The sequence below is a fragment of the Nannobrachium achirus genome, assembly GCF_963921795.1.
Source record: "Nannobrachium achirus genome assembly, chromosome: 2".
Lineage (NCBI taxonomy): Eukaryota > Metazoa > Chordata > Actinopteri > Myctophiformes > Myctophidae > Nannobrachium > Nannobrachium achirus.
In genome coordinates this window covers 78,296,004-78,311,763 of record NC_137811.1, presented here as the reverse complement: position 1 = coordinate 78,311,763, position 15,760 = coordinate 78,296,004, and the positions used below count along the sequence as shown (strand labels likewise).

The following is a 15,760-nucleotide window of genomic DNA, read 5'->3' as shown; positions in this document are numbered from 1 at the left end:
AGAGCATAAGAGAAAACAGTATTGTTAAAAGCAAAAAAAAAATACTGGAATTGTAAGAATTGTGGATTTTTTTGGGTAATTTCTCTGGAAAATAAATTTGTTGAAAAAATCGTGAAAAAATCGTGACATCGTGAATCGTCAACCTTGAATCGTGATTCGAATCGAATCGTGGGTTTAGTAAATCGTGACAGGCCTAGTGCGCGCGCGCGTGTGTGTGCAACAGCGCCCCTCCCTTAACATGTGTGGTCAGAAAAGGTAACTGCAGGCTACGGACACAGAGACAAACAGACAGACAGACAGACCCACACACACGGCCACGTATAGGAGCGTTGTGACCACCGCTCAAAAAGGAAACGGTGCAAAATATATATACAGTAGGTAAATCCAGAGAAGACTCAGGGGAGGCTGGGCTAGGTTTGTTATTGCCAGTTGCCTGTCAGTGGTTGGCAGTAAACTAGTCATACTGTGGTACATGTTCACAGACTGTTTTTAATTTAGAAGTTGTTGTTTTTAATGTTGGTACCAATCACTGGTTGTAGGCTTCTGGACATTTCCTCCTGATCTCATTCAGGGAAAAAGATGGTGACGATGATTTGTGTCCAAAACGGGTTCTCATGTCTCCAACAATCTGTTCTGTCTAAAGCTTGATTCCCACTTGGTCATACGATGGCGTGTGCCACGATCTACAAGCTCACAGCGCAGCGAGGATGCGTGGTGCCGTGAGCTTGTAGATCGGCTGTTGTCAGCACACAACAGGTCTGACAGAGCATCATGTGGTCTTAAAGGACAACTTTGTTTTTAACAACAAGGGTTCATATTTTAGATTGTAATCAGAGAAAAGAAAAAGTGAGTGTTAAAAAGTTTTCATTTGCTTCGTTCTATTGTTTTATTGCGTTTACCGTGCTAAAATGTGGGGCATGCGTACGCATGGGGGCATGCGTACAAGTGGCTAAATAAAAGCCAGCAGTTTCTTTATTGCTATTTACAGTAACACTTCTAGCCCCCATAAGTCACATCCAACCATGAAAGGTTGCGTTGTATCTTGGGAATGGGCTTATTCTGTGTAAAATGACATATTTAGCCACTTGTACGCATGCCCCCAACCACTGAAATAAGAATCTATAAAACAACAGAAAGAAGTAAATGAAGTAATTTTAACACTCATCTTTTATATTCTTTAATTACAATCTAAAATATGAACCCTTGTTGTAAAAAACTAAAGTTGACCTTTTAACCATTAAGACCTACAGGGTCTTAGGCCTAACCCTAACCCTACAAAATGTCTTCTCATTCCAAACCGTTTCCTGAAAAACATGTTTCTGTCACTACTTATTTTTTTTTTCTTTTTCATGTCAAGGACTCCCAAAATGATAGGTATTTAAACATATTTTGTTCCAGGGACCCCCAGAACAAAGGTTTGAGTTAAAAAAAAACATATACTGTACCGTATCTTCAAAGATTTTCACGATTAATACAAAGAATAGCAGATCTACAAGCTTGTGCAGCGCTACACGCTTTTGTATATCTTCTATTTTTGAATAGTCAAAGTATGAAACAATGCATTTACATCTCGGATCTAAAACGACAAGGATGCTTTCCCAGGTTTTAATGGGTTTTAACTGTCTGACTCTCTCCTGTGTGTGTGTGTGTGTGTGTGTGTGTGTGTGTGTGTGTGTGTGTGTGTGTGTGTGTGTGTGTGTGTGTGTGTGTGTGTGTGTGTGTGTGTGTGTGTGTGTGTGTGTGTGTGTGTGTGTGTGTGTGTGTGTGTGTGTGTGTGGCTCCTCAGAGGGAGTTCATTAAGTCTCTCTCATCTCTCTCTGCCCCATTTAGGCCTGAACACATTATGACGCAATATCTTATGCTTTAAATATTGAAAAATAGCAGATCTACAAGCTCACAGCGCGGCACCAAGTGCCGCGCTGTGAGCTTGTAGATCTGCTATTTTTGAAAAAACGTGAAAATTAGAATTTTGACCCGATTCTATAAGTGTCCTTTGAATCCTTCTAAGATTTTTTGAAAAACCTATGTTTTTTATGTCAGCAATCTGGCCAGCCATCGTCAAAGAAAAGGTCCTTTTCACTTCAACTGGAGCTCAGTTAGTCTGTTCTTGAGAGACTACTATGTCAGTGGTTCTCAAACCTTTTCATGTGAAGGACCCCCAAAATGATATGTATTTGTCCACGGACCCCCATTTCAAAATATCTAGTTCCAGGGACCACCCAGAAGCAAAATTTGAGTTACAAACGTTCGCTTTGAAAATACATAATATTCAAAGATTTGCACACATTTTCACGACTTTTTCAAAAATAGCAGATATATAAAGCTCACAGCGCGGCACTCGGTGCCGCGCTGTGAGCTTGTAGATCTGCTATTTTTCACTGGTTAATAGGGGTGTAACGATATAGTAACTGTATCGAAATATCGTTTTTAACTTAAAAAATCGAAGTAGATCGAAATGAAAACAGCTAAAATCGAATCGTATCTTTTTATTTTGTATCGTATCGAATCGGCAGTGCAAAGAATCGATTGTATCGATACTACCTACTTGTGCATTGTATTTAGCATTTTTAAGAAGAAAAAATAAAAAGGAGGGGTTTAATTACTTTTCCTTTCCATATAGCTACACTGGTCTATGGATAAATGTGTGTAATCTCTGGGTTCATGTCAAGGTGCAGGTTTGTCAATATACAACGTCCATGTATTTGTCAGATAATCACTGTGTTTACTTATTTATATCCATAATAATACATGTTTCCCTTAAAACCTGCACTATCCACACCTTTCACACAGATTTAATTTCTTTGCTAAATAGTTACTATATCGATTTTAAATAATTAAATCGAATCGTATCGTATCGCCATGAATTAACCAATATCGTCCATGTATCGTATCGTCAACCATGTATCGTGATATGTATCGAATCGCTATTAAAATGTATCGTTACACCCCTACTGGTTAAAGCATTCAATAATTCTAGGTCTCTCATCTCTCTGCCCCAGCCGGTGCGCCTGGCCCCTCAGAGGGAGTTTATCAAGTCTCTCTCTCTCTCAGCCGGTGCGCCTGGCCCCTCAGAGGGAGTTTATCAAGTCTCTCTCTCTCTCTCTCTCAGCCGGTGCGCCTGGCCCCTCAGAGGGAGTTTATCAAGTCTCTCTCTCTCTCTCCCAGCCGGTGCGCCTGGCCCCTCAGAGGGTGTATATTAAGTCTCTCTCTCTCTCTCCCAGCCGGTGCGCCTGGCCCCTCAGAGGGTGTATATTAAGTCTCTCATCTCTCTCTCCCAGCCGGTGCGCCTGGCCCCTCAGAGGGTGTATATTAAGTCTCTCTCTCTCTCTCCCAGCCGGTGCGCCTGGTCCCTCAGAGGGAGTTCATTAAGTCTCTCATCTCTCTCTCTCTCAGCTGGTGCGCCTGGCTCCTCAGAGGGAGTATATTAAGTCTCTCTCTCTCTCTCCCAGCCGGTGTGCCTGGCCCCTCAGAGGGAGTTCATTAAGTCTCTCTCTCTCTCTCTCTCTCTCAGCTGGTGCGCCTGGCTCCTCAGAGGGTGTATATTAAGTCTCTCTCTCTCTCTCCCAGCCGGTGCGCCTGGCCCCTCAGAGGGTGTATATTAAGTCTCTCTCTCTCTCTCTCAGCCGGTGCGCCTGGCCCCTCAGAGAGAGTTCATTAAGTCTCTCTCATCTCTCTGCCCCAGCCGGTGCGCCTGGCCCCTCAGAGGGAGTTTATCAAGTCTCTCTCTCTCTCTCTCTCAGCCGGTGCGCCTGGCCCCTCAGAGGGAGTTCATTAAGTCTCTCTCATCTCTCTCTCTCTCTCTCAGCCGGTGCGCCTGGCCCCTCAGAGGGAGTTTATCAAGTCTCTCCTGGGCATCGGGAAGCGCTTGGCGGTTCTGCCCACCAAGGAGCAGAAGACCCAGAGGTTGGTGTCAGAGCTTTCCCTGCTCAACCACAAGCTGCCTGGACGGGTCTGGCTGCCCACCGCCCCCTTCCAGCACCACATCGTCAGGGTGCCCCACACCCAGGCCGTGGTCCTCAACTCTAAAGACAAGGTGAGGGGGTCCCCCACACCCAGGCTGTGGTCCTCAACTCTAAAGACAAGGTGAGGGGGTCCTCAACTCTAAAGACAAGGTGAGAGGGTCCCCCACACCCAGGCTGTGGTCCTCAACTCTAAAGACAAGGTAAACACCCAGGGGGTCCTCAACTCTAAAGACAAGGTAAACACCCAGGCTGTGGTCCTCAACTCTAAAGACAAGGTAAACACCCAGGGGGTCCTCAACTCTAAAGACAAGGTAAACACCCAGGGGGTCCTCAACTCTAAAGACAAGGTAAACACCCAGGGGGTCCTCAACTCTAAAGACAAGGTAAACACCCAGGCCGTGGTCCTCAACTCTAAAGACAAGGTAAACACCCAGGCCGTGGTCCTCAACTCTAAAGACAAGGTAAACACCCACCAGGGGGTCCTCAACTCTAGAGACAAGGTGAGGGGGTCCTCAACTCTAAAGACAAGGTAAACACCCAGGCTGTGGTCCTCAACTCTAAAGACAAGGTAAACACCCAGGGGGTCCTCAACTCTAAAGACAAGGTGAGGGGGTCCCCCACACCCAGGCCGTGGTCCTCAACTCTAAAGACAAGGTAAACACCCAGGGGGTCCTCAACTCTAAAGACAAGGTAAACACCCACCAGGGGGTCCTCCACTCTAAAGACAAGGTGAGGGGGTCCTCCACACCCAGGCCGTGGTCCTCCACTCTAAAGACAAGGTGAGGGGGTCCTCAACTCTAAAGACAAGGTAGTGTTTTAACCCAGGTGGTCCTCAACTCTAAAGACAAGGTGAGGGGGTCCTCCACTCTAAAGACAAGGTGAGGGGGTCCTCCACACCCAGGCTGTGGTCCTCAACTCTAAAGACAAGGTAACTGGTGGTCCTCCACTCTAAAGACAAGGTAAACACCCACCAGGGGGTCCTCAACTCTAAAGACAAGGTAGTGTTTTTGCGCGCAGCAAACGGTTTAGTTTTGGGTCTCATGGTGAGTGGATCCATTAGTGGGTCACGGACACATTTTTATGGGTCCCTTAAATTTTTTGTATCCTACGTTTTGAAATGATTATTATAACATTACCAAAAAAGCATGCCATGCTTCATGCCACGTTGTGAGCTTGTAGATCTGCCATTTTCACTAGTTTGGGTCCGGGGCAAACGTCTCATTTCTTTTTTGGGTCACAGTTTGGAAACCACTGGTTTAGCACATGTGGATGGATGGATAGATAAACCACTGGTTTAGCACATGTGGATGGATGGATAGATAAACCACTGGTTTAGCACATGTGGATGGATGGATAGATAAACCACTGGTTTAGCACATGTGGATGGATAGATAGATAAACCACTGGTTTAGCACATGTGGATGGATGGATAGATAAACCACTGGTTTAGCACATGTGGATGGATGGATAGATAAACCACTGGTTTAGCACATGTGGATGGATAGATAGATAAACCACTGGTTTAGCACATGTGGATGGATGGATAGATAAACCACTGGTTTAGCACATGTGGATGGATGGATAGATAAACCACTGGTTTAGCACATGTGGATGGATGGATAGATAAACCACTGGTTTAGCACATGTGGATGGATAGATAGATAAACCACTGGTTTAGCACATGTGGATGGATGGATAGATAAACCACTGGTTTAGCACATGTGGATGGATGGATAGATAAACCACTGGTTTAGCACATGTGGATGGATAGATAGATAAACCACTGGTTTAGCACATGTGGATGGATGGATAGATAAACCACTGGTTTAGCACATGTGGATGGATGGATAGATAAACCACTGGTTTAGCACATGTGGATGGATGGATAGATAAACCACTGGTTTAGCACATGTGGATGGATGGATAGATAAACCACTGGTTTAGCACATGTGGATGGATGGATAGATAAACCACTGGTTTAGCACATGTGGATGGATGGATAGATAAACCACTGGTTTAGCACATGTGGATGGATGGATAGATAAACCACTGGTTTAGCACATGTGGATGGATGGATAGATAAACCACTGGTTTAGCACATGTGGATGGATGGATAGATAAACCACTGGTTTAGCACATGTGGATGGATGGATAGATAAACCACTGGTTTAGCACATGTGGATGGATGGATAGATAAACCACTGGTTTAGCACATGTGGATGGATGGATAGATAAACCACTGGTTTAGCACATGTGGATGGATAGATAGATAAACCACTGGTTTAGCACATGTGGATGGATAGATAGATAAACCACTGGTTTAGCACATGTGGATGGATGGATAGATAAACCACTGGTTTAGCACATGTGGATGGATGGATAGATAAACCACTGGTTTAGCACATGTGGATGGATGGATAGATAAACCACTGGTTTAGCACATGTGGATGGATGGATAGATAAACCACTGGTTTAGCACATGTGGATGGATGGATAGATAAACCACTGGTTTAGCACATGTGGATGGATGGATAGATAAACCACTGGTTTAGCACATGTGGATGGATAGATAGATAAACCACTGGTTTAGCACATGTAGATGGATGGATAGATAAACCACTGGTTTAGCACATGTGGATGGATAGATAGATAAACCACTGGTTTAGCACATGTGGATGGATGGATAGATAAACCACTGGTTTAGCACATGTGGATGGATGGATAGATAAACCACTGGTTTAGCACATGTAGATGGATGGATAGATAAACCACTGGTTTAGCATGTGGATGGATGGATAGATAAACCACTGGTTTAGCACATGTGGATGGATGGATAGATAAACCACTGGTTTAGCACATGTAGATGGATAGATAGATAAACCACTGGTTTAGCACATGTGGATGGATGGATAGATAAACCACTGGTTTAGCACATGTGGATGGATGGATAGATAAACCACTGGTTTAGCACATGTAGATGGATGGATAGATAAACCACTGGTTTAGCATGTGGATGGATGGATAGATAAACCACTGGTTTAGCACATGTGGATGGATGGATAGATAAACCACTGGTTTAGCACATGTGGATGGATAGATAGATAAACCACTGGTTTAGCACATGTAGATGGATGGATAGATAAACCACTGGTTTAGCACGTGTGGATGGATAGATAAACCACTGGTTTAGCACGTGTGGATGGATAGATAGATAAACCACTGGTTTAGCACATGTGGATGGATGGATAGATAAACCACTGGTTTAGCACATGTGGATGGATAGATAGATAAACCACTGGTTTAGCACATGTGGATGGATGGATAGATAAACCACTGGTTTAGCACATGTGGATGGATGGATAGATAAACCACTGGTTTAGCACATGTGGATGGATGGATAGATAAACCACTGGTTTAGCACATGTGGATGGATGGATAGATAAACCACTGGTTTAGCACATGTGGATGGATGGATAGATAAACCACTGGTTTAGCACATGTGGATGGATGGATAGATAAACCACTGGTTTAGCACATGTGGATGGATGGATAGATAAACCACTGGTTTAGCACATGTGGATGGATGGATAGATAAACCACTGGTTTAGCACATGTGGATGGATGGATAGATAAACCACTGGTTTAGCACATGTGGATGGATGGATAGATAAACCACTGGTTTAGCACATGTGGATGGATAGATAGATAAACCACTGGTTTAGCACATGTGGATGGATGGATAGATAAACCACTGGTTTAGCACATGTGGATGGATGGATAGATAAACCACTGGTTTAGCACATGTGGATGGATAGATAGATAAACCACTGGTTTAGCACATGTGGATGGATGGATAGATAAACCACTGGTTTAGCACATGTGGATGGATGGATAGATAAACCACTGGTTTAGCACATGTGGATGGATGGATAGATAAACCACTGGTTTAGCACATGTGGATGGATAGATAGATAAACCACTGGTTTAGCACATGTGGATGGATGGATAGATAAACCACTGGTTTAGCACATGTGGATGGATGGATAGATAAACCACTGGTTTAGCACATGTGGATGGATGGATAGATAAACCACTGGTTTAGCACATGTGGATGGATGGATAGATAAACCACTGGTTTAGCACATGTGGATGGATGGATAGATAAACCACTGGTTTAGCACATGTGGATGGATAGATAGATAAACCACTGGTTTAGCACATGTGGATGGATGGATAGATAAACCACTGGTTTAGCACATGTGGATGGATAGATAGATAAACCACTGGTTTAGCACATGTGGATGGATGGATAGATAAACCACTGGTTTAGCACATGTGGATGGATGGATAGATAAACCACTGGTTTAGCACATGTGGATGGATGGATAGATAAACCACTGGTTTAGCACATGTGGATGGATAGATAGATAAACCACTGGTTTAGCACATGTGGATGGATGGATAGATAAACCACTGGTTTAGCACATGTGGATGGATAGATAGATAAACCACTGGTTTAGCACATGTGGATGGATGGATAGATAAACCACTGGTTTAGCACATGTGGATGGATGGATAGATAAACCACTGGTTTAGCACATGTGGATGGATGGATAGATAAACCACTGGTTTAGCACATGTGGATGGATGGATAGATAAACCACTGGTTTAGCACATGTGGATGGATGGATAGATAAACCACTGGTTTAGCACATGTGGATGGATGGATAGATAAACCACTGGTTTAGCACATGTGGATGGATGGATAGATAAACCACTGGTTTAGCACATGTGGATGGATGGATAGATAAACCACTGGTTTAGCACATGTGGATGGATGGATAGATAAACCACTGGTTTAGCACATGTGGATGGATGGATAGATAAACCACTGGTTTAGCACATGTGGATGGATGGATAGATAAACCACTGGTTTAGCACATGTGGATGGATGGATAGATAAACCACTGGTTTAGCACATGTGGATGGATGGATAGATAAACCACTGGTTTAGCACATGTGGATGGATGGATAGATAAACCACTGGTTTAGCACATGTGGATGGATGGATAGATAAACCACTGGTTTAGCACATGTGGATGGATGGATAGATAAACCACTGGTTTAGCACATGTGGATGGATAGATAGATAAACCACTGGTTTAGCACATGTGGATGGATGGATAGATAAACCACTGGTTTAGCACATGTGGATGGATGGATAGATAAACCACTGGTTTAGCACATGTGGATGGATGGATAGATAAACCACTGGTTTAGCACATGTGGATGGATGGATAGATAAACCACTGGTTTAGCACATGTGGATGGATAGATAGATAAACCACTGGTTTAGCACATGTGGATGGATGGATAGATAAACCACTGGTTTAGCACATGTGGATGGATGGATAGATAAACCACTGGTTTAGCACATGTGGATGGATGGATAGATAAACCACTGGTTTAGCACATGTGGATGGATGGATAGATAAACCACTGGTTTAGCACATGTGGATGGATGGATAGATAAACCACTGGTTTAGCACATGTGGATGGATGGATAGATAAACCACTGGTTTAGCACATGTGGATGGATGGATAGATAAACCACTGGTTTAGCACATGTGGATGGATGGATAGATAAACCACTGGTTTAGCACATGTGGATGGATGGATAGATAAACCACTGGTTTAGCACATGTGGATGGATAGATAGATAAACCACTGGTTTAGCACATGTGGATGGATGGATAGATAAACCACTGGTTTAGCACATGTGGATGGATGGATAGATAAACCACTGGTTTAGCACATGTGGATGGATGGATAGATAAACCACTGGTTTAGCACATGTGGATGGATGGATAGATAAACCACTGGTTTAGCACATGTGGATGGATAGATAGATAAACCACTGGTTTAGCACATGTGGATGGATGGATAGATAAACCACTGGTTTAGCACATGTGGATGGATGGATAGATAAACCACTGGTTTAGCACATGTGGATGGATGGATAGATAAACCACTGGTTTAGCACATGTGGATGGATGGATAGATAAACCACTGGTTTAGCACATGTGGATGGATAGATAGATAAACCACTGGTTTAGCACATGTGGATGGATGGATAGATAAACCACTGGTTTAGCACATGTGGATGGATGGATAGATAAACCACTGGTTTAGAACATGTGGATGGATGGATAGATAAACCACTGGTTTAGCACATGTGGATGGATAGATAGATAAACCACTGGTTTAGCACATGTGGATGGATGGATAGATAAACCACTGGTTTAGCACATGTGGATGGATGGATAGATAAACCACTGGTTTAGCACATGTGGATGGATGGATAGATAAACCACTGGTTTAGCACATGTGGATGGATGGATAGATAAACCACTGGTTTAGCACATGTGGATGGATGGATAGATAAACCACTGGTTTAGCACATGTGGATGGATGGATAGATAAACCACTGGTTTAGCACATGTGGATGGATGGATAGATAAACCACTGGTTTAGCACATGTGGATGGATGGATAGATAAACCACTGGTTTAGCACATGTGGATGGATGGATAGATAAACCACTGGTTTAGCACATGTGGATGGATGGATAGATAAACCACTGGTTTAGCACATGTGGATGGATGGATAGATAAACCACTGGTTTAGCACATGTGGATGGATGGATAGATAAACCACTGGTTTAGCACATGTGGATGGATGGATAGATAAACCACTGGTTTAGCACATGTGGATGGATGGATAGATAAACCACTGGTTTAGCACATGTGGATGGATGGATAGATAAACCACTGGTTTAGCACATGTGGATGGATGGATAGATAAACCACTGGTTTAGCACATGTGGATGGATGGATAGATAAACCACTGGTTTAGCACATGTGGATGGATGGATAGATAAACCACTGGTTTAGCACATGTGGATGGATGGATAGATAAACCACTGGTTTAGCACATGTGAATGGATGGATAGATAAACCACTGGTTTAGAACATGTGGATGGATGGATAGATAAACCACTGGTTTAGCACATGTGGATGGATAGATAGATAAACCACTGGTTTAGCACATGTGGATGGATGGATAGATAAACCACTGGTTTAGCACATGTGGATGGATAGATAGATAAACCACTGGTTTAGCACATGTGGATGGATGGATAGATAAACCACTGGTTTAGCACATGTGGATGGATGGATAGATAAACCACTGGTTTAGCACATGTGGATGGATGGATAGATAAACCACTGGTTTAGCACATGTGGATGGATGGATAGATAAACCACTGGTTTAGCACATGTGGATGGATGGATAGATAAACCACTGGTTTAGCACATGTGGATGGATGGATAGATAAACCACTGGTTTAGCACATGTGGATGGATGGATAGATAAACCACTGGTTTAGCACATGTGGATGGATGGATAGATAAACCACTGGTTTAGCACATGTGGATGGATAGATAGATAAACCACTGGTTTAGCACATGTGGATGGATGGATAGATAAACCACTGGTTTAGCACATGTGGATGGATGGATAGATAAACCACTGGTTTAGCACATGTGGATGGATGGATAGATAAACCACTGGTTTAGCACATGTGGATGGATGGATAGATAAACCACTGGTTTAGCACATGTGGATGGATGGATAGATAAACCACTGGTTTAGCACATGTGGATGGATGGATAGATAAACCACTGGTTTAGCACATGTGGATGGATGGATAGATAAACCACTGGTTTAGCACATGTGGATGGATGGATAGATAAACCACTGGTTTAGCACATGTGGATGGATGGATAGATAAACCACTGGTTTAGCACATGTGGATGGATGGATAGATAATCCACTGGTTTGGCACATGTGGATGGATGGATAGATAAACCACTGGTTTAGCACATGTGGATGGATGGATAGATAAACCACTGGTTTAGCACATGTGGATGGATGGATAGATAAACCACTGGTTTAGCACATGTGGATGGATGGATAGATAAACCACTGGTTTAGCACATGTGGATGGATGGATAGATAGATAGAACAAAATGTTACAATGTTGCTGCTTACAGTGTGAGTAACCACTAACATAGAACCAGAGTAGTAAGCATGGTGAACTGTGGGGTTATACTGCCATCTACAGGCCAGTCGCAGTGCATCACCCTTCATCCAGCAAGAGCCATGTTGAACTACTGTGTCAGGCATGTGCACACATAGACATCAAAGGGGGCTCGATCCCCTGCCCTTTTACCTGTCTATAAAAAGTGTCCTCTCCAGACCATGAATGCAGTTTTTACTATGGTGAAAGAAATGCAAATGCCCCCTCTTTCCATGCCATACCTGAAGGCAGCATTCAAGAGAATTGCCTTGTCCAGAAACTCTGCTGAACTTGAATGCAACATCTTATGTTGAGAGAATTGAAGAAGTAAGTGTGTGTGTGTGTGTGTGTGTGTGTGTGTGTGTGTGTGTGTGTGTGTGTGTGTGTGTGTGTGTGTGTGTGTGTGTGTGTGTGTGTGTGTGTGTGTGTGTGTGTGTGTGTGTGGCGCGCGCGCGCGCGCGTGTGCGTGCGTGTGTGTCTCCAGGCTCCCTATCTAATCTACGTGGAGGTTCTGGAGTGTGATAACTTTGAGACGTCCAACGTTCCGGTTCGAATCCCAGAGAACCGGATCCGGTCCACCCGCTCGGTGGAGAACCTCCCAGACTGCTTCCTCACGGCGGAGCAGCGGACAGGAAGCTTCTCTACCGTACCGAACTACGACAACGATGACGAGGCCTGGAGCGTCGACGACATCGGAGAGCTGCATGTGGAGGTAAAGTAGAGTTCTCAAAAGGCCTAAAAATTAAGGCCCGGCCCTAACTGGGCCCTAACTGGGCCCTAACTCTGGGCCCTAACTGGGCAGGCCCGAGGCCCTACCCGGCCCTACTAGTTAGCATACATTTTAGGCCCTACCCTGCCCGAAAACGTTGGGTCGGGTATGGTCGGGTCTATAATATAGTAATAGTAATAAAATAACTCTAAGGTGATGTCACCTTAGCCAATCAGTGTTTAAATCCACCCTTTGTCAGCCTTCTGGTTGGTCCCAGACTGACCAACCAGAGCCTTCTGGTTGGTCAGTCTGGGACCAACCAGAGCCTTCTGGTTGGTCAGTCAGGGACCAACCAGAGCCTTCTGGTTGGTCCCTGACTGACCAACCAGCAGACTCTTTCTGCCTTGGTGCACCAATCCAGGTTTTTTCTATTTCGATCCGATCCGATATATTAATTTGGCTATTTCCTGATAACCGATACGATACCCGATATTTACAGTAGGCTACATAGCAATAAAATGAAATAAAATAAAAAATGCATCACCTTTCAATTAAAGCCATTTATTAATTGTAGGATAGCTTCAGTTCAAATAACAGAGTGCAGTCAGTGCAACTGAATGCAAAATGCAATGGCAACTCTTTTTATAAATTCTTCAAATAACCATAAAAAAAAATATGCTACTTAACGCTTTGATTGCCTTTTCAAAATGGCCCCCAAGTTCCTCACTGCCAAGTTCCTAAATTTCTAGTGCACGGATTGTGCACCCCCCCCTGTCCTACTAGACTATAAGAAGAAAACAAATCCACCCTATGCGCGTGGACCCCCCCTTTCCTACTATACTATTTCACCCTGCAGTCACACATTTGTGCGGTCACCAATGTCTGTGTAACCATGCATGCGTCTGCTCTGTCCACGACACACACGTTGCTGACAGACAACTTGACAAGCTCGTGGACAAGAAACAAACAGCGATTGGATTTTCCTAAACAGACCCCCGTGAATCCCGTTTTAAAGAGAAAGGAAGAGCTTAAAACATTTGGTCATCCATAATCTCTAAACCAAGGACCTTTGTTGCTTTGTTCGTTGTTGTTCTCTGGCACTGCCAACCAAACGCTTCTTTGCTCTCTGCCGTGCAGCGGCAAAATACATTTCCGTCTTTTTTGCTTTAACCCCGGTGCAAACATACAGCACATCCTACTATCTAACCCAGGGGTGGGGTCACATGAACAACAGAAAATTAGATAGGTTAGGTTAGAGCTCTGCTCTAACCTGTAACCGTGTGTGCATGTGTGTGTGTGTGTGTGTGTGTGTGTGTGTGTGTGTGTGTGTGTCTTTATTCTCGAGGTCGGCTGTACCTTTGATTACAGCTTAGAGGAAGCTTTCTTAACCAAAGAGTTAAAATATCATCAGCTAGAGCAGACCATCTAACAGCGAGGATACAGATGTAAACTTTAGGTTTTTATCTTTGGGAGCCTTGGACACAAGTTGGTTGTGAGGGGCCTTCAAATGGCCGTCCTCTCCATGTATGCCAACAGTATAGTATGTTCTGCCCTACCTGCACTTTGTAACTGGCAGTTTTCCTAATTCTCTGACTGCACTGATATTGTTTATGTCCTTTGTACTTCTGTTTATGTGGACATAAATAAACATTTCTAATGTGTGTGTGTGTGTGTGTGCGTGCGTGCGTGCGTGCGTGCGTGCGTGCGTGCGTGCGTGCGTGCGTGCGTGCGTGCGTGCGTGCGTGCGTGTGTGCGTGTGCGTGTGCGTGTGCGTGTGCGTGTGCGTGCGTGTGCGCGTGCGTGCGTGTGTGTGTGTGTGTGTGCGTGTCCACAGCTCCCAGAGGTCCACACTAACAGCTGTGACAACATCAGTCAGTTCTCAGTGGACAGCATCACCAGCCTGGAGAACAAGGAGCCTGTCTTCATCGCTGCTGGGGATATAAGGTGCACACACACACACACACACACACACACACACACACACACACACACACACACACACACACACACACACACACACACACACACAGAAGGTGTGTGTCAGTGCTGTGCTGTACGTCGGGCATCGTTGGTGCCAAAGGACACCAAAAGATGAATAAATAAGTACATAATCCCATCACCATTGACGTCGGCATGCATGATGCCTGTCCTGATCATGAACTGATGCGGTGCCAGTGACCGCTCCCCTCTCCTCCCCCTCCCTTCCCCTCCCCTCCCCTCCCCTCCCCTCCCCTCCCCTCCCCTCCCTCTCTTCTCCCCTGCAAGTGCAGACTGCACAGAGCCAGGGACGTGCTTGCCATTGGGAAAGGCCGGTCCATTCTTGGCTGGTCCAGGCCGGCCATTAAAAAAAAAAAAAAAAAGGCCAGTCCACAAAGTAAATATAACTCCTGTAATTGGCCCACTGGCTTGTCTCTCATGATCTGAAATGGCCAATCTTTGAGTAACAGCAGTGCTATAGAGAGAGATCTCTCTATAGTGCTGAGTAGCAGCAGCCCACAGAGCCATCACATTGGCCCTACTGGCTTGTCTATCATCTGAATACTGGCCCACTACTCCCTAGCTTCCTTGACTAGTCCTGGATGGTCCTCATACAACATCATTACTGTCTTAATACCAGAAAAACGATGAGACCTAAAATCACAGTAACCACTCATCGGTTAGAATTTTTGGGCCTCGTGGCGCATCTGGTGAAAAAATCTGGTGGGTTAAAATTATTCATCAAATAAATTCAAAATTATTCATGCCTGCGCGCAATGAGGGCCTCTCCAACTCCTTTTCCCGGGCTGAATCAGGGGCCCAGCACGTCCCTGCACAGAGCACTCAGAAACCAATGCCCATAGCAGTTGGTCTGAACTGGTGACATCACAACATGCTCTAGATCAGTCCATACAGTGTAGCCACCTTTTAATATCAGGATAACATGAACACAGCCAGCTTCATTTGATGTCCT

At 44.5% G+C, this 15,760-nt stretch overlaps 1 protein-coding gene across 1 annotated transcript in view; it reads left to right on the top strand.

The window, feature by feature from the left end:
* The window catches only part of pi4kb (phosphatidylinositol 4-kinase, catalytic, beta), a 65,389-nt gene that overhangs the window by 18,308 nt on the left and 31,321 nt on the right, over window positions 1-15,760 (top strand). The window contains exons 4-6 of the mRNA XM_080750257.1: window positions 3,806-4,033; window positions 12,586-12,813; window positions 14,645-14,754. Of these exons, the coding sequence (XP_080606383.1) occupies window positions 3,806-4,033; window positions 12,586-12,813; window positions 14,645-14,754 (566 nt within the window). The remainder of the gene's footprint in view (window positions 1-3,805; window positions 4,034-12,585; window positions 12,814-14,644; window positions 14,755-15,760) is intronic.